Source organism: Schistocerca nitens, chromosome 2 (genome assembly GCF_023898315.1).
Source record: "Schistocerca nitens isolate TAMUIC-IGC-003100 chromosome 2, iqSchNite1.1, whole genome shotgun sequence".
NCBI classification, from domain to species: Eukaryota; Metazoa; Arthropoda; class Insecta; order Orthoptera; family Acrididae; genus Schistocerca; species Schistocerca nitens.
In genome coordinates, this window is record NC_064615.1 from 486,504,446 (window position 1) to 486,523,750 (window position 19,305).

The 19,305-nt window shown below is 42.4% G+C and overlaps 1 protein-coding gene across 1 annotated transcript in view; it reads right to left on the reverse strand.

Annotated features, from left to right (window-relative positions):
* Positions 1–785: 785 nt before the first annotated feature.
* LOC126236429 (protein dimmed-like) overlaps positions 786–19,305 on the reverse strand; it is a 281,430-nt gene continuing 262,910 nt past the window's right edge. Inside the window, exons 3-5 of the mRNA XM_049945731.1 lie at positions 11,723–11,967; positions 9,474–9,610; positions 786–1,919 (exon numbers count right to left, since the gene is read on the reverse strand). Of these exons, the coding sequence (XP_049801688.1) occupies positions 1,790–1,919; positions 9,474–9,610; positions 11,723–11,967 (512 nt within the window). The 3' untranslated portion in view covers positions 786–1,789. The remainder of the gene's footprint in view (positions 1,920–9,473; positions 9,611–11,722; positions 11,968–19,305) is intronic.

Below are 19,305 nucleotides of genomic sequence, written 5' to 3' on the forward strand. Positions count from 1 at the left end.
AGTGAGGGCGTGTGATGGTAATCCGCCCACACATGGAGAACTTCATTCGCCGTAATCCTTTGCATTAATCAAAACCTGTAAGCTACGTGCCATGACTGGGTTTCATTGTCTCCCTTCTTTTCATTTCTTAATGATAAATAAAAACAAAAAAAAAACAGTCTAAATTCCACAAGCACGCTTTTGATTGAACTTGCTTCTTCTGTTCTATGTTTCACCCCTGTGAAAGGGGCAAACAAATAATGCACTGATGTATTTCCTTAAGTTGGTGATTGGGATGTAAAGATATGTGGTGAAGGACTGCGAAGTATCTAAACTTATATGCTGACTTGGTTTTGTACTAAGTAATTCGAAGTCAAATTGTGTGAACAGATGAGAGGAACTGTGTCGTATACGGTGATAGCTTATAGTGGATTCGAGTGTTTAACAATTTCGAGACTGGCCCGAGGCTCGTGCAATGATATACTTTTGCAGGTACATTCAGTAGTATATGTGGACAGTGCCTGCAAAATTTGGTTCGAATAGAATTAGTAGCAAAGAAATAATAAATTTAAACGCCATGCCTGTGAGACTCGGCTCCGCCTCGAAATTTGCAGGAAAGCTACATGCAGATCGTAAATTTGAAGTGTTTTAATAAATGGATCTGTTTCTGTGGATTTCAAACCTCTGCATCGGTGGTCTGTGTCCAGAAAAATAGATGAAGCTTTTTATAGGTAACATCAGAATAATATCAGAGAACTTATGTAGCTTAGGTAGGTGCACATACTACTAAATAAACAATGCATGAAAACTGTATGAATTCAGTTTTAATGAGAAAAAATCACGTTTGGTTTGGCACCACATATGGATGGATTTTACGTGTGATCGAAGAAGGTACAGTGCCTTTCTGACGACATATTCTGCATCAGCATTTGCGGTAACTTGATTTTTTACACACTTTGTCATTTCTGAAAAGTGAAGGTACTGATCTGCAGATCAAGTAGCAGGGCGTTAATGACTTCCCCTTGTTTCCATAACACATTTTGTTTGTTAGCATACTATGATCTCTTACACAGAAGGACACATACACTATGATTTATACATTTCTCATGGCAGGATTATATTAAATTACGAGTTTATCTGCTTTATACAATATTCCACCGCTAACTTGTAAGCGGAATAGTAATAAGTATTTCATTCATCACCTTCAAATCGCACCCTGTAGATCTTACACGATTGTACAATAGCTACTCAATTGATGTTGGAGTTGCTGAGAAGAGCTAATACAAAGTCATTAATATAATGTACCAAGTATTAAGTATCACGTATATAAAAATATTCATGTACCCAATGTAGGTAAAGAACATTAAACTTTCTTATAATAACTAAAGACTATTCTTATTTCTAGCATAGTTTCTGTGAGCACATTTTCCTCGATACAGGTCTCCGTAAAGAGTGCGAAAATTCACACAACTCCTTCTGGTGCTGCTGATGCTTCGAAAAGGTTCGTTGCTACCGAAACACAGCACACCACAGTTTAAAACTCGCGCACTCAGCTGCTTCTAGAAGAGAAGTTTGCGGTTAACAATGCAAACACTTAAAAAAAAAAAAACACTTAATCCACTGACTTCTAGTTTGTTTGCACTTCTGTGAATCACAGTCTTGGAGCTGGAATGTTGAGTATGAGCACGTTAACAGTAAGGCACTTGGGTTGTGGGCCAGCTCTGGCAGGTGCGTGCGGCGGTGGCAGGCGGCCGGGCCAGCGTGCCGGTAACTATGGACTGCGTGGAGGGGCGGTGCGCGGCCGGCGGCGTCACAGCGCGGACACGGGCTCCAGGTTCTCCTGGTAGAGCGAGTTGTTGTTGGGCTCCATGTCTTCCGGCTCTCCGGCGCTGTTGTTGCCGTTGGTGCTCTCGTTTGAGGCACATTCGACGTCGAAGAACCTGGAAGCAGAAGCAATTGTCAAAGCATAAACTTCTCGAATTGCAACATACTAACAACTACACTACTGGCCATTAAAATTGCTACACCACGAAGATGACGTGCTACAGACGCGAAATTTACCCGACAGGAGGAAGATGCGGTGATATGCAAATGATTAGTTTTTCAGAGCATTCACACAAGGTTGGCGCCGGTGGCGACACCTACAATGTGCTGACATGAGGAAAGTTTCCGACCGATTTCTCATACACAAACAGCAGTTGACCGGCGTTGCCTGGTGAAACGTTGTTGTGATGCCTCGTGTAAGGAGGAGAAATGCGTACCATCACGTTTCCGACATTGATAAAGCTCGGATTGCAGCCTATCGCGATTGCGGTTTATCGTATCGCGACATTGCTGCTCGCCTTCGATGAGATCCAATGACTGTTAGCAGAATATGGAATCGGTGGGTTCAGGAGGGTAATACGGAACGCCGTTCTGGATCCCAACGGCCTCGTATCACTAGCAGTCGAGATGACAAGCATCTTATCTCCATGGCTGCAACGGATCGTGCAGCCACGTCTCGATCCCTGAGTCAACAGATGGGGACGTTTGCAAGACAACAACCATCTGCACGAACAGTTCGACGACGTTTGCAGCAGCATGGACTATCAGCTCGGAGACCATGGCTGCAGTTACCCTTGACGCTGCATCACAGCCTGCGATGGTGTACTCAACGACGAACCTGGGTGCACGAATGGCAAAACGTCATTTTTTCGGATGAATCCAGGTTCTTTTTACAGCATCATGATGATCGCATCCGTGTTTGGCGACATCGCGGTGAACGCACATTGGAAGCGTGTATACGTTATCGCCATACTGGCGTATCACCCGGCGTGATGGTATGAGTGCCATTGGTTACACGTCTCGGTCACCTCTTGTTCGCATTGACGGCACTTTGAACAGTGGACGTTACATTTCAGATGTGTTACTACCCGTGGCTCTATTATTTATTCGATTCCTGCGAAACCCTACATTTCAGCAGGATAATGCACGACCGCATGTTGCAGGTCCTGTACGGGCCTTTCTGGATACAGAAAAAGTTCGACTGCTGCCCTGGCCAGCATATTCTCCAGATCTCTCACCAACTGAAAACGTCTGGTCAATGGTAGCCGAGCAACTGGCTCGTCACAATACGCCAGTCACTACTCTTGATGAACTGTGGTATCGCGTTGAAGCTGCATGGGCGGCTGTACCTTTAGACGCCATCCAAGCTCTGTTAGACTCAATGCCCAGGCGCATCAAGGTCGTTATTACGGCCAGAGGTGGTTGTTCTGGGTACTGATTTCTCAGGATCTATGCACTCAAATCGCGTGAAAATGTAATCACACGTCAGTTCTAGTATAATATATTTGTCTAATGAATACCCGTTTATCATCTGCATTTCTCCTTGGTGTAGCAATTTTAATAGCCAGTAGTGTATTTTTTCACTAAATCACAATACAGGGCCTTTAGAAATTAGTTACACAAATGTGACCTTTAACCGTGAAAAGAGTAAATAACTTACAGAGATCTCTGATACAGCAAAATGCTGTACGTCTTCAAGTTAATCCAAATCTAACGCGGTTAGTTCCTAATGTTCCCGCTAGGTGGCATGAGTGAATGAGTTACTCCGAGAGTCATCATGGAGTCGTATAACGAACGGTGCAGAGTGTGCGCAGTGTTGTGTATGTTTTCACGAATCCAAATCCGCTCCCACAGTTCAGAGGCAATTCAGAGCTAAATATCGCAAGCCACCACCTCAGATACAAACTGCTATTAATCGGCGCAACCGTTTCACCCAAACTGACTGTGTGTCACACAGGACGCCGGATCAGTATCTGCCAGCAGTCTCTGACGCAGCAGTTGAACAAGTTCGGCAGTCTTACATTCGTAGTCCGTGTAAATCAATGAGACGAGCCAGCTTAGAATTGAATATGCCTAGCGTTAAAGTGTGGAAGATATTACAGAAACGCCTGTTATCAAACCCTAAAAACTGGAACTGTTGCAAACTTGAAGAGAAACTGACAAAATAGAAAGAAAAAGCGAAAACGAGCTGAGTTTTGTTTAGAAATGTTTAAGAAAATGAAGAGTGAAGATGACTTTTTAAACAAAACTGTATTCATTGACGAAGCCACCTTCCATACCTATGGTAAAGACAATCAGCGTAATGTTTGGATATGGGATGAGCAGAAACCACGTCACATAATCGAACATGTACAGGACTGTGTTAGCTGTAACAAGATTTACAGTTCTTTATGTTTTGCTGAGTCAAAACTGAACATTTCTATTTAAAACTCGAAGACAAACTGCAGTCAGTGCTGTATCAAGCAGTTCTGCAAATTATTTACCTTTTTCACAATTAAAGGTAACTTTGTACAACTAATTTATAAATACGCTGTATTATGTCCCACCATCTGTTCCGGAATGTAGCCATTCAGAGTCGTAATGGGATTTGCTAAGTATTAAATTAACCAGGTTTGAGAGTACCATGACTTCTACATTGACACCCTTTTAAAATATTTACGTGTAATTTCCAGAGATTGTCTTTCTGTTAGCCAAATGCGTTTTGATCCACTTCTTTCTACCTACGGCCTTTTCCGTGTATCTGTTCTGCAACAGATGCTGCTTCTTAGAAGATCTGTCAAATCGTATGCAAGACGTTAATGGGACTATCATAGTTCTGGTGTTTGGAGTCTTTATCATGTTGGCAGCACAACAAATATCAAACAAATTCAGAGACATGCAGCTTGGATTTTACAAGTTGGTATAGCTTATATGTAAGTATAATATTATTAATATTTGCAGACTTTTCCCTCGATCTCAAAATCTAACGACAAACACGAAAGGAAGCAGCTACAGACATATTCCTCAAGACTCAAAGCACCCACATTCTTAAAAAATGGCAGCCATCAGACATGTGGTATACAGATTGTGCAGAACACCTCCAAGTAAGAAGAACTATGAAGAAAAACTAAATATGATTATCAACATAGCACAAAAAATGGAGACAACTGCAAGAAAGGATAAAAACTAGACATCATTAAAAGGAAAATACAAAAAGATGCCAGGAAAATTAAAAACAAACCAGATACACAAACACATAATGCACACTCACAGAAAACACATCCCTCAACACAAACATAGACAGCACGTCAAGATAACACACCACAATCAACTTATACATAAGATTAGTAACATCTTCAAAAAATCAAAATTAACGTATCTTTCAAGACAAATAGAACAACAGAAGAGAAATTAGGAACTGTGACAGAACAGGAAGATAAATAAAAATGTTCAGGAATATATGAACTAACATGTAAGGGCTGCAACTCTGAATATATTGGGATGATTGTAAGAACTTTTAATACCAGGTACAAAGAACGTACAAGGTCGTTGATAAGTGAATGGATTCATTTCATATATCAAGAGAATCTAATAAAAGAAAATCACCAGCTCTACAACGGGATAAAAATAGACATGGTAGTCTTTTGCCATAACACTAAAAGGAAGGAGCTGCTTGACAGGAAGAATATTTCATACAGAAGGCAATAAATAAAAATGAAAATACTTTGACTGACCAAAAGAGCGATAATAGAAGAAGAGTATTCGACTTATTGACAGTTTACTATAAGAATATGGTACACACACACACACACACACACACACACACACACAGTGCCCCAGACTCTCTCCCCATAGCCACTCCAACACCCCACTCTACTCTTATCCTCTACAGCTCCCAGATTCCTCAGTCAGTCCTAAAGTAAATGAGCAAGAACATGTGCAGTGTGCTACAGTGCAGGTTATGTACAGAGAAATGTTGAAATGTGACATTGCAATAGAAAGAATTTCGTACTGTCTACATCTAGTACTCGCAATAACACATAGACGCAAAGAAGATATTGAATGAATGTAAGTGAAAAAACCCTAACTATGTAGTTGTAAATAGAAATAGTTAGGTTTAAATAAGCTGCTAAGAATTACTACGTATCTCTTGTCAAAATGTGTTAATTTGCATTATAGACCACTGGAGGTAACTAGCATGAATAGGCCAAAGATGTTTGATACACATAAGTAAAACATGTAGTTGCAATAGACAGAATTTTTTAAATCTATACTATAAAGCATAATTTGTATGCAAGTGTAACAGAAATGCTTAAATAACTTAAATGGGGATTCTTGAAAGAGATGTAGTTTCAGCGAAGACCTGCCGGATGAATTTAGAGAATCTATATTCGAAGAAGATTGTACGACCATTATACTGCCACTATTGTACTGTATATATGGTGTAGTGTATAATGAGAATAATATAAAAAGATTAGGGCGTATACAGACACATACAGACAATCATTTTTCCTCGAGCACTACGCAAATGGAATAGAACGGAGAATCGATGACATCTGTGCAATCCTCCATTGCACTGTATAGTGACTTGTAAAGTATTTATGCAGATGTGTATGAACACATGGATGTTGCGGATGTTGACAGCAGCTGTCTGAAGGTGCTGGAAAAAGATTATCATAGTTCGATTTTCCGCCTAACTACAACATTGGAGGGGGGGGGGGGGGGCGGCACAAAGCGCCACTACAGCGCAGAATAAAGTACTTCATGATTCTATGCCAACATGAATTTATAATAACGGATGTCCTAATTTTTGGGGACGGAATACTGAACTGTTTCAGAACTAGAGCAATCAACGGTGGCAGGTTTGCTGTGTCGTTTCCAAATAAACATGTGTAATTCATACAACCAACTGCCACAAAAAATGCAGACGCCTCTTGAATAAAGTTGAGACAGTTGGCTCAAGCAGCGACCGTCCAAAGTGTTCAGAAAGTGATTTTATTCCTGACATATCAACGGCGTCAGTCCATTAACTATTTTGGCAGCATGAAGTAATAACTTTAAATAACAGATGTGCGAAGTTTCTAACAATTCCGACGCATGGCATTGCCGTAGTGAACCATCAAAATGGTGTCTACGGAAGACACTCGTTACAAGCAACGTGCTGTAATTGAATTCACAGGTGACGAGACTTGGTGTTATCAATACGACAAAGTGCAGAACGGATTTCTGCTGGTTTACCAAAACTGAAGATGTTGCGAATGACAAATCGAACGTGAAGACAATGTTGATCGCCTTTTTTTACGCTCACGGCTCTATCGCATTTTTTTTAGTCTTGACGACCTGTCAGAGACTCATACTGCACCTTGTGGTGTTGATAATACAAAGTCTCCGTACCTGTGAGTTCAGTTACAGCACGTTGCTTGTAAGAGTGTCTTCTGTAGACTCCATTTTAATGGTTCACTATGGTTCTGCCATCCGTCGGAACTGTTTAAAACTTCACACAACTGTTGTTTACAGTTGTTAGCGCAAGCTGTCATCATAGTTACTGCGCTGACGTTGCTTATGCGCCAGGAATAAAATTAGTCCCGCAATTTTTTAGACGAACGGTGTACATTCCATTAACGATGATAAAAATGGGAAATTCTTCAGAAGAAACTTATATTAACACGTGCAATGGTACCTTCATCTCACTCTAACTACATACCTACATATTTACATATAGTATATAAAATGATACATTGTCTACCAGAGTGTATATTGCCACTCACTGTCTAGATACATGTACTCCAAATACTTTAAACTACTTTTCTCAAGAGTATGTTGTAGTCAGGCATTCAGAAAGATAATACACAATTTGAAGAATTACAGATATCTGTTTTGAAAGCAGAGAGAAAATGGCACTTGATGGATAATAAAATACTTATCAATTTCTTGCAGAACATACACAGTAAATGTGGCTTCACAATTTTAACATAAGAAACTAGCCACGAATTTTTGTTACTATTCGAAGGAACAAAACAACGAGAGACTGCTGCACAATTCTTAAATTATGTGAAGGAAGCAATAATTCTGGTTATGTGGGGATCATTGAGAGCTGATGAATTCTCTTTTAAAAGAGAAGACATATTTAAATATTTGAGAAGCATCTTTAGCGAACAGAATAGAATGGAAACTTAGATTAAGGCATTGATCACAGCGGGAAATGGGGCATATGCCCTATGCAGAAGCGACGTTTTGAAACGTTTTTTAAAAACCCACCACATCAGAGTGTAATTCTCCTAGCAGTACTGTATGGGTCTGAAACATCTACATCAAGGAAAGCAGACGAACAAAAACCGCTAGTCTTCGAGAGAAAGATATTAAGGAAAATACTTGGCCCCCAGTAGGGACCCCCAGTCACAGGTCTGGAAGGGAACAAAAAACCAGGAACTGGCAGAGCTGTACTTACAAGCTGATATGGGCCAAAGGATGAAGGAAAGTAGATTTCTGTGGACGGGACACAGAATGGAAGAGGAAAGACCACCGTGCGTAGCCTTCTTAGGACCCGTGAAGGACAAAAAGTGCCGAAGAAGGGCACGGACAAGGTGAAAGGATGGTATCAACAAGGATACGGACGCGATGGGCCTAGGAGAATGGGCCACGAAAGCAAGGAACAGAAATGATCGGTAAAGGAATGCAGATAGAGCATGCATATGGTCTCCAAGACCAACGCGAAAGTTAAGAAGGATAAGAAGATGTGGGGATCATCTGATTAAATAATGTAGTATTGTGACAGTCTGATACTTCTCTGCTTCATTTACAGTTGCAGCTAATGACATAACCAGATATGTGTAAATTATCCTTAATAACGTACAGGTCGACCGGAAACTTTTGACGAACTACAGTATGGCAGGCGATGATAACGGCAGAAACCTGTAGGTACGCGGAAGTTCTGCGCTCAAAGACTGGGATTCTCCAAAACGGTGGTAGAGAGGTCACTGTTAATTTATTTGGTTCGGGGAGCTATTAATGCCTTTGAGTAAGACTGCACGTAAACATGAAGGAAGCATTGTCGATATATTGCACGACAATTAACGCCCACACGTAGCGTGTACAGTGCATTGAAAGACACATTCAGCTGGGAGATGCAGAGGGTAAGGAGCATGTTAGTGCTTTTAGAACTTCGTAGTGTTTGCTGAGGATACTAGCTTTGAACTGCTCGCTAGATTGCTCATATGTATCTACAATAATTAGCTTCTTCAATTAAGTCTGTGATAAGTAGATAGTGATTAATGAGCTGCTAAATAAATAAACTTAGCCAGCAATAGTTAAACTATGTGCATGTTCGCTGATCATATATTGTTATATGAAAAATACAACAATAAGTTAAATCAACTTTAGAATGATGATCAAACTTCATCGATGAATTCATAAGGTAGATACTCAGGGGGAAGAACATCTAGAGAAGGAAGAGGGAGTGGCCGATCTTTGAGGTCCGCCACATGCATAGTAGGAGAGACTGGATTTCGTGTAACATTCAGTTTTATTAGAACAATGGTTATAGAAAGCAAAACTTGTCGTAAAGTTCCTAATATTGCAGAAGTCCAACAAATACTTTGCATTTTAAATATAAGAGTAGGCATTTGGCCGTAACTTTGTCATCTAATGCTGGCACATAGTGATTTACTGAATTTGAGTTTGATTCTACTTACGTGTAAGGTTTCTCTTCGCCCCGCATCTCGCAGATGACGTTGGTTAACGCCATTATGTAGTTTTTGGCTAAGGTCAGCGTTTCAATCTTCGATAATTTCCTCTCCATCTTTACGTGTGGTATGACTTCCCGTAATTGCTGAAAACAGTGTTACAGGATTAGTTTCCATACTTGAGCGAAGTCAAAATTGTCACAAAAAGCAGTGGTGTCACAACACTACTAGATTAAATAGCAAACTCAAAAATATTTAAAGAAGCGGCATACACTAAAACGAAAATTAAAGAAAAAGTTAATTATACTCAGATATTTTTCGTAAGAGGACGAGGAGAGTAGCTAGCGTTTAAGGTCCCGTCGACAACAAGGTAATTAGAGACGGAGCACAAACTCGCATTATGGAGGGGTGGGGGTACGTAATAGGCCGCGCCATTTCAAGGGAACCATTCCTGCATTTGCCTGAAACTCTTTATGGAAATCACGGGAAACCTAAATCTGGATGGCCGGACGCGGGTTTGAAGCGTTGTCCTCCCGAATATGAGTCCAGTGTACTAACCACAGCGGCAACCCTCTCGGTTACAGCACTATTACCATAGATGCAGCGTCCGCAGCTCGTGGTCGTGCGGTAGCGTTCTCGCTTCCCACGCCCGGGTTCCCGGGTTCGATTCCCGGCGGGGTCAGGGATTTTCTCTGCCTCGTGATGACTGGGTGTTGTGTGCTGTCCTTAGGTTAGTTAGGTTTAAGTAGTTCTAAGTTCTAGGGGACTGATGACCATAGATGTTAAGTCCCATAGTGCTCAGAGCCATTTGAACCATAAATGCAGCAGTGTTACGGAAGTTGAGGCGTTATGCTGATACGTGCTGAAGACAATAGCGAACTCGGTCGCCGCAGGAAGTACAACGATGGATTGTATACCGGTGTAGAGAAGAGAGTTTGAATCAGGGTCACACGTTTCCGGTAAATGAAGTAGCCCACCGACTGCACACATTTCGTATCCATCGCAACTATGCTTTCATCCGTTGTCGCTAACATTAAAAGTGAATACAGTGGTAAACCTCGGACGTAACTGTTGGGTGGAAACTTTCCTTTGGATTCAGTCTCCCAAATTATAAAAAAAATCTTGTTTGTACTGACCAAGAACAGTGAATCTTCCCGTTGGTGAAGTTGCCTGCAAGCCACAACGATACAGATAGCCGTTCAGTAGGTGCAACCACAATGGAGGGGTATCTGTTGAGAGGCCAGACAAACGTATGGTTCCTGAAGAGGGGCAGCAGCCTTTTTAGTAGTTGCAGGGGCAACAGTCTGGATGATTGACTGATCTGGCCTTGTAACATCAATCAAAATGGCCTTGTTGTGCTGGTATTGCGAACGGTTGAAAGCAAGGAGAAACTACAGCCGTTATTTTTCCCGAGGGCATGCAGCTTTATTGTATGGTTAAATGATGATGGCGCCCTCTTGGGTAAAATATTCCGGAGGTAAAATAGTCCCCCATTCGGATCTCCGGGCGGGGACTACTCAGGAGGACGTTGTTATCAGGAGAAAGAAAACTGGCGTTCTACGGATCGGATTGTGGAATGTCAGATCCCTTAATCGGGTAGGTAGATTAGAAAATTTAAAAATAGAAATGGATAGGTTGAAGTTAGATGTAGTGGGAATTAGTAAACTTCGGTGGCAGAAGGAGCAGGAATTGCATGGAGTTTAGCCATTATATGGAAGTAGTACATGGACGATAAATAGTCAACGAAATTTGCATTTTAATTTATTTAACAACGTGCCCAAAGGCAGCGCTGTAAATTTCAAAGACGAACTCAAAGATAAATAAAACGTTAAAAAAAGCAGTGGGCTTGGTCGAAAAACAATTTTAATCTGCCATAAAGTTTCATAATAGCGCATTCTCTACTGCGGAATTAAAGGATTTCATTGTGGCCACATGTGGTTGGAACGCCATGGCAGTATAGTGCCACATGCGGAATGGTAGAATGCTTTTCAGGGCAATATTTCGATGACGTTTTATGAAATGCCTCGTCGCGTCACTGTCGACACACCCTCTCCCATCGAACCCTAGATTCAGCGCTACTTCACTTTTGTGACGTCACTGTGATCAATTAGAACGGACCTGGTTGGTAAGCAAGTTATTCCTTGTGCGGGAAGCGAATTGCAACTCGATTAAGAGCATGTATTCTTACTCACTCATTGCCTCGTGGCAGTTAGGTCTTTAAACGACTTGCCCACAAGCCGCGCCGCTCAGCCACTCACCTCGAAGGCGTCGTTGAGCGAGTGCATGCGCATGCGCTCTCGCTCGTTGCTTTCGAGCCTGCGCAGGTTACGTTCCCTGGCGGAAATGCCCGACTTGCGCCGCCGGCCGCCACCTGTGCCGCCCCCGCCGCCGCCGCCGCCGCCCCCGCCGCCTCCACTGCTGCCGAGGCTGCCCTTGCGACGGGGCCGAGGTGTCTGCTTGCGGGACGAGGGGCCCCCTTCCGATCCGGAGCTGTCCCACGAATCTGCGGAAAAAATTGCACTTCAGTTCGCAACTTTTAAAAAGTACAGGTTGCATATAAACTCATACGCTTAATAAGTACTATCTCAAACTGATGAAAATTATTAACAAGTTACTGAGACAACTGTTCCGTTCTCACAGCCACATCTGTGTAGGGGAAGTCGTGTAAGATGTCGAAGAGGATGAGATGACGAATTTGATAATTCACGAACATGACGTTAGGCGGACGGACAGTGTTTACATCATCACGGAGCTTTAGCGACTAGCACTTGTGTCAGGACCAAACATTTCATCCCGCAGTTTGTATGTTTTTCCGTAAGCAAAAGTGTTGAATCCCACTGTATGTGACTTTTTGACATACTCGCAAGCGATAACGTATAACAGTGAGTATTTTGGTTTGATATTCGTAAAAACTGTTCAAAACGCTCCCACACGTTTCCACGGTTGTTTTGACTACGCTGCAGAAGACGTAAAAGTTTTCTAGTTATGATACCCCTTCGTAATGTACGAGGGTAGTTCAATAAGTAATGCAACACATTTTTTTTCTCGGCCAATTTTGGTTGAAAAAACCGGAAATTTCTTGTGGAATATTTTCATACATTCCCGCTTCGTCTCGTATAGTTTCATTGACTTCCGACAGGTGGCAGCGCTGTACGGAGCTGTTAAAATGGCGTCTGTAACGGATGTGCGTTGCAAACAACGGGCAGTGATCGAGTTTCTTTTGGCGGAAAACCAGGGCATCTCAGATATTCATAGGCGCTTGCAGAATGTCTACGGTGATCTGGCAGTGGACAAAAGCACGGTGAGTCGTTGGTCAAAGCGTGTGTCATCATCGCCGCAAGGTCAAGCAAGACTGTCTGATCTCCCGCGTGCGGGCCGGCCGTGCACAGCTGTGACTCCTGCAATGGCGGAGCGTGCGAACACACTCGTTCGAGATGATCGACGGATCACCATCAAACAACTCAGTGCTCAACTTGACATCTCTGTTGGTAGTGCTGTCACAATTGTTCACCAGTTGGGATATTCAAAGGTTTGTTCCCGCTGGGTCCCTCGTTGTCTAACCGAACACCATAAAGAGCAAAGGAGAACCATCTGTGCGGAATTGCTTGCTCGTCATGTGGCTGAGGGTGACAATTTCTTGTCAAAGATTGTTACAGGCGATGAAACATGGGTTCATCACTTCGAACCTGAAACAAAACGGCAATCAATGGAGTGGCGCCACACCCACTCCCCTACCAAGAAAAAGTTTAAAGCCATACCCTCAGCCGGTAAAGTCATGGTTACAGTCTTCTGGGACGCTGAAGGGATTATTCTGTTCGATGTCCTTCCACATGGTCAAACGATCAACTCTGAAGTGTATTGTGCTACTCTTCAGAAATTGAAGAAACGACTTCAGCGTGTTCGTAGGCACAAAAATCAGAACGAACTTCTCCTTCTTCATGACAACGCAAGACCTCACACAAGTCTTCGCACCCGAGAGGAGCTCACAAAACTTCAGTGGACTGTTCTTCCTCATGCACCCTACAGCCCCGATCTCGCACCGTCGGATTTCCATATGTTTGGCCCAATGAAGGACGCAATCCGTGGGACGCACTACGCGGATGATGAAGAAGTTATTGATGCAGTACGACGTTGGCTCCGACATCGACCAGTGGAATGGTACCGTGCAGGCATACAGGCCCTCATTTCAAGGTGGCGTAAGGCCGTAGCATTGAATGGAGATTACGTTGAAAAATAGTGTTGTGTAGCTAAAAGATTGGGGAATAACCTGGTGTATTTCAATGCTGAATAAAACAACCCCTGTTTCAGAAAAAAAGTGTTGCATTACTTATTGAACTGCCCTCGTAACAAACTGTAGTGGAGAAACCAACGTTTCGGCCATTGTTACGGTACCCTTCTCTATGTCTACTGGTTAACGCTGGGTTCTCTATTACAATCGTTTTTTTTTTTTTTCATTATGACGCGGTGATCATACACAGGAAACATTTATGTCAACTGACTCTGACCGGGAAAGCGTGCGCAGTTATACGCTGCAGAAGTTTCTCTGATATGCCCCGTAACACCATATAGTCTCGAACTCTCTCCATGAGATTTCCATATTTTTGCAGATCTGAGAAAGACATTCGGGGCCGTTGATTTGCTTTGGACGAAGAGGTGCAGAAATGGGTACCATCATGGTTCCGTAGGCAACAGCAAACATGTTTTCATGAAGGCATTGACCATCTTGTCTAACAGTGGGGTAAATGTATTAGCAGCAATGGTGGTTACTTTTGAAATTATAAAGAGTTTATTTACTTTCTTCCATCTGTCTCATTTTCATTTGCTTGCCCATTGTAGCCTCTTGTTTAAGTAAATCTTTGCCTTAGTTCGTCATGTTAGCCGACCTTTTTTGTCATCTTATCTGAATTTTTTTCTAACAACGCATTTTTAGTACATAACATTAAAACAATATATTTTGGTTTAAACTACACAGTTGTAAGAAGTCTGTGCCATAAGGTCCTTCCAGTCCCCAGTACAACAGGATTTAAGGTTATACTCGCCATTTCACCCTACTTTTCCTGCATATAAATCAGATGATGATTGAGTTTACGAGGGATTCAATCGCATGGTTATTAGTCTCTCACCTAAATCAGTACTACACAAGCCCACAACACGAGGCAGCGGATATGTACGGATATCGTTTGACCTCCTTTGAATTACACTCCGCAAGAGTCCGCGGGAAGAATCCCTATTGGTACGCGTTTATGTAAGCCCGACTGAATATCCCTGTCATGATGAATATCGTTTCAGATACATCTGAGAGAAACCAATATATTTGTATCCGTGGAATGTAAGATATTGGAACTTTAATCCTGCACGTGAATTTTCCTTTTATTCAAGTCTTCAAGACTCCATACTGGCGAACAGTACTCAAGAACCGTTCTAGCGAGTGTTTTATAAGAATGACCACTTAAGGGAATATAAAAAACCTGTAAAAACAAAGGGCCATAAAATCGTGAAAGAAACAAATGATGAATTTTTAACGTTAGAAAATACGTGAACTTTGAGTAATCCTCATAAAGCTAGTTGTCAGGGACGATAAAATTAATATAATTATACATAGAACGGTTCTTAAGATAACAAGAACGTTTGGAGAGTATCTGTTACGGTTATGATATCATGGTGTGTGTAATTACTAGTCTCCTTCACTCTCTTCAGCAGTGTGTTATTATAATCTAATAATGAAGGTTGTGCACCATATATGTGCGGAAGGTTCGTATAAAGAACAGAAGAATTCCTCCTGCAGAGGTTGCACGAACTAAATTACATTGCAACAAAAGTAAAGGACAAGGCATTTCACCGAAGTTCCTCGGCTGCTAACGAACTTTCTTCCGTGCCGCAGCACTGACCGACCGACACAGAAACTGATTAGCGTGTGTACAGAGTGTGCGTGATAAATTCTCGGACCTTTGCCAGTGAGCACCAACATGCGTCCGTCCCTGCGTGTGACTTAGCCACAAGATCGGCGAGTGCGTGCTACACAAAGTAAACAGCCATTTCCCAGTCACAACTTTACCTCCGATTCCAAAATAAAAACCAGAGGCGTTAGGTCATTTTATTGTTGGAAAGGAACAATCTTCTGTTGACACATGTGAGATGTTTGGGAAATGGATGGTAAGTGACTCGCACGCCATTCAAGTGTGGACATAATAGCAGCAGGCGATACTTTAGGGACAGAATGCTGTAATCGCTACAGAAGTTACGCTAATTTTTTGCGCTGTGTCCGTTTTCGACCATTCGCAAGGAAGCAGAGCGCACGTTTGTGGATGAAGGAAGGAGACTGGAGTTTAACGTCCCATCGACGATGAGGCCTTTAGAGATGGATCACAAGCTCAGACTGGAAAAGGATGGTACGGAAAATCGACAGTGTCATTTCAGAGGAAACATCCTGGAATTCACCTACAACCATTCAGGGAAGAAATCACAGATGACCTACATCTGGATGACCTGAGGAGGATTCGAACCGCCGTCATTCCCATCGCGAGTCCAGTGCCTGGTATGACCATTCGGCCACCTTTACAGCTGACGAGCTACGCTCACGAAACTGTAAAGCCAGTCCCAAGATGCGTGAACACTGACACTCTTTCTGTTGGAAAGGTGTTTTCTACGGTGTTTCGCAACAGTACTTGCATTTTCATTTCTTGTTAAAGTCTCCGCCTACAACGGCGACAAACAATTATCGTAGTCCATTGGCATTGCCGGCACCATTATGTATGGTGAAAGGAAACAGTACTGATATGTAGTGTTGCACTATTAACACTCGAAAGTTCATGCACACGAAAAGAAAGGCGTCGTCGTCGTTGGTGGACGAAAATATATCATAGAAGAACTGATGGGAATAACCTGCACCGGGAGCGGGATACGAAAGACGGCTTTGGTGCCCGTAACTTCACTCGGAGATCATCCGACGGTTTTGACACTCTGGAAGATGTGGTAGCAAATTTGTTTTAAAAAAACTTACAACTTTCACGAAAGCAGTTACATCAACCAAAGACGCATTTATTCTTGATTTTTTGGCTACGGAGATTTATTTCAGAGCCTTGCGTATTTATTTTGCATTTTGAAGCAGGCTATATCTGAAATAATACCTGGAGTTTGTTGGTCACTAGTGGAAGTCTTGAAGGATTATGAAAAGGTAACTAAATCAAAAATATACTTAAATACGTATTTTAACGATTTTTCATTCATTTTATTTCAAGAACTGAACATACATCATCAAAAAGCACGACTTCTTGGTCTGTGTCGTCAGTATATCTGTTGCTTATGAATTTGACAGGGGAATCAACACTAATTGTTGATGCTGCTGACACAACCACACGTTGACGATTCCGTACTCTTGTAGAAGTCTAATTTTGCTTGAAGCGAGAGGTGGTTCACCTTTTGTTTTTTAATTGCCTTCTGCATTTGTGGCAGTTTCCTTCGCATGCATGCCGCACACTGACCACAGGGCATGCATTCATCAATACCTTGTCTTCCTTCTTTTACAAAACTTTCTTGAGCAGTTAGGAACTGACACTCTAGTTATCTTGCTTCCCATCCAGTCGCCTAATTTTTTTCCTGTGGAAGATACGGTGTAGTAGAAGGGCCAGAAATTTTCCGTTCCCCACACACTCCTCTTATTGTCAAATCTTCAAAACATGAAATCAGACTACTTTCTTACGGATGCCAGTAACTGGAAACGGCTGGCGTGAAGAAGGATGTGTGTTCTCACAGGTGATTCACTTCCCCCATGGTGTGGGTGCTGTTGATGGGAAGCATGTAGTCTTACAGTGCTCTGTCGCCAGTCTGAGCAAGTTTTACAATTACGATTGTGCTGCTTGCTGTCGTTGATGCCTGCTACAAAGTTTTTACCCAAATATTGGCTGCCAAGGAAGAATTTCATATGGAGGTGCTTTGAAGAACGGAACCACAAGTGAATTAAATTAAAGAAAGTGAACTTGTTACATGCTGAATACTTACCTGGAGAACAAAGGCTCTACCATGTGTTTTCATGGCAGACGACGCGTTTTACATTTCAGAAAAAACTATGTGAAACCGTACTGCGGATGTCACGTTTCAGGTTAAAAAGGAAGAATGTTTAATCATCGATTTTTAGGGCGATATTGGATGTAGAGAACACATTCGGTATAATGGCTTCAGTTTTCCGCTTCTTCCGAATACCTATATTTTTGCAACCTGAGAAGACATGAACTGTCATCATTACAGCTGTTTGCCTCCCTAATTTCTTAAGGCGAAATCCTGAATCAAGGTGTTATCAGTGGCTGAACCAAAATTGCTTCCCTTTCTGGGAAGTTTATGTACCAAGTATTTACTTACAAATTGTTATTGGTTCAAATGGCTCTGTGCACTATGGGACTTAACTTCTGAGGTCATCAGTCCCCTAGAACTTAGAACTACTTAAACCTAACTAACCTAAGGACATCACACACACCCATGCCGGGGGCAGGATTCGAACCTGCGACCGTAGCGGTCGCACGGTTCCAGACTGTAGCGCCTAGAACCGCTCGGCCACCCCGGCCGGCTATTGTTATTGCTTACCAAATGTTTTACGAGTCAATTTAACGAAATAAAAAAAAGTTGCGATTCATGTTTATTTAGTAGCCATTGAATTCCTAATTCATTATTTTGGAGGGTGTGTAATTAATTTACGTTAGATCAAAGGGACAATTTACATGTCTCCACATTAGAAGACGACCTGCCCCCCGCCCCCGCCCCTATCACCAAGCTCCCTTCCATCGGATAACTCACGTTAATCAACTATAACGTGAGCTTTTATCATGGTAATATTTCTGATGAAAGACGTGAGTTGTGAGCGAATAGTCTGCAATAACGCTTTTAAGAAGTTGTCACAAGAAGGATTCACATACTCTGGTGACAGATGTATGTTGGTGGCCTTACTTTCGTAAGGTACTTCGGTTCAGTACTTAGTACCTTCAGATCACTATAATATGAATCCATTGTCGCACAGCATATCACAGCTAACTGTGAACGCCTTTGTACGCTGACTTTCAGTTGGTGGGGGCCCCCGTCCCTGGACGGCAGAGCTCCAAGGAGAGCCCACCTCCTGTCTCCACTAATGCCAACCCTGTTTGATTCGATGCTGTCGTAGGGGTGATTTCATGGTCTTGTATCCAAACCTGGAAGCTGTCCGAATTGTCTGGCAAAAAGCTTTACGTGGACAGAGGATAGATCTATACCTGCACATGCAAGGAAGTCACATGGGGTACTCTTGTGATCAGGGGCTGGACTTAAAAATGGAACTGTCGCCACTTTATGTTCGCTGCCGTTTTTTCATACTGGTTCGGCACACTGGGCTGGGTTTTACTATGCTTATAGCACCTGCTCTCAGGTAGAATGTACGCCTTTACATGACTCTTGTTTGCTTCCTTCTTCAGTCTAATTTGGACTGTGCTGTGGAATTGTTTGCTTCCTTGCTTACAACTATCACTTGGTAGTTTATGTTCTAGAATGTATGTATGGTTTGTGTGCACCTGAAGGATCGGTAAATAAATCTCTGAACACTACAGACTTAAAAAATTGAATTCCCGTTCATCGCCGGGAAGCTCGCACTGATGATTATTTATGGTGAAGAATTGAAAAAAAAATACTAGTGACCTTAGACGATATCATTGTACTTGGTCTCCAAGCACGCAGAGTTGAAATTACTCATGGCGAAACTTGGCACCCTCGGAGCACAGACAAGCACCGAGTGATCAATAAAATCAGTCAGATAAATAATTAATGTCAATACTAAGAAGAAAGCCGGCCGCGGTGGTCTCGCGGTTCTAGGCGCGCAGTCCGG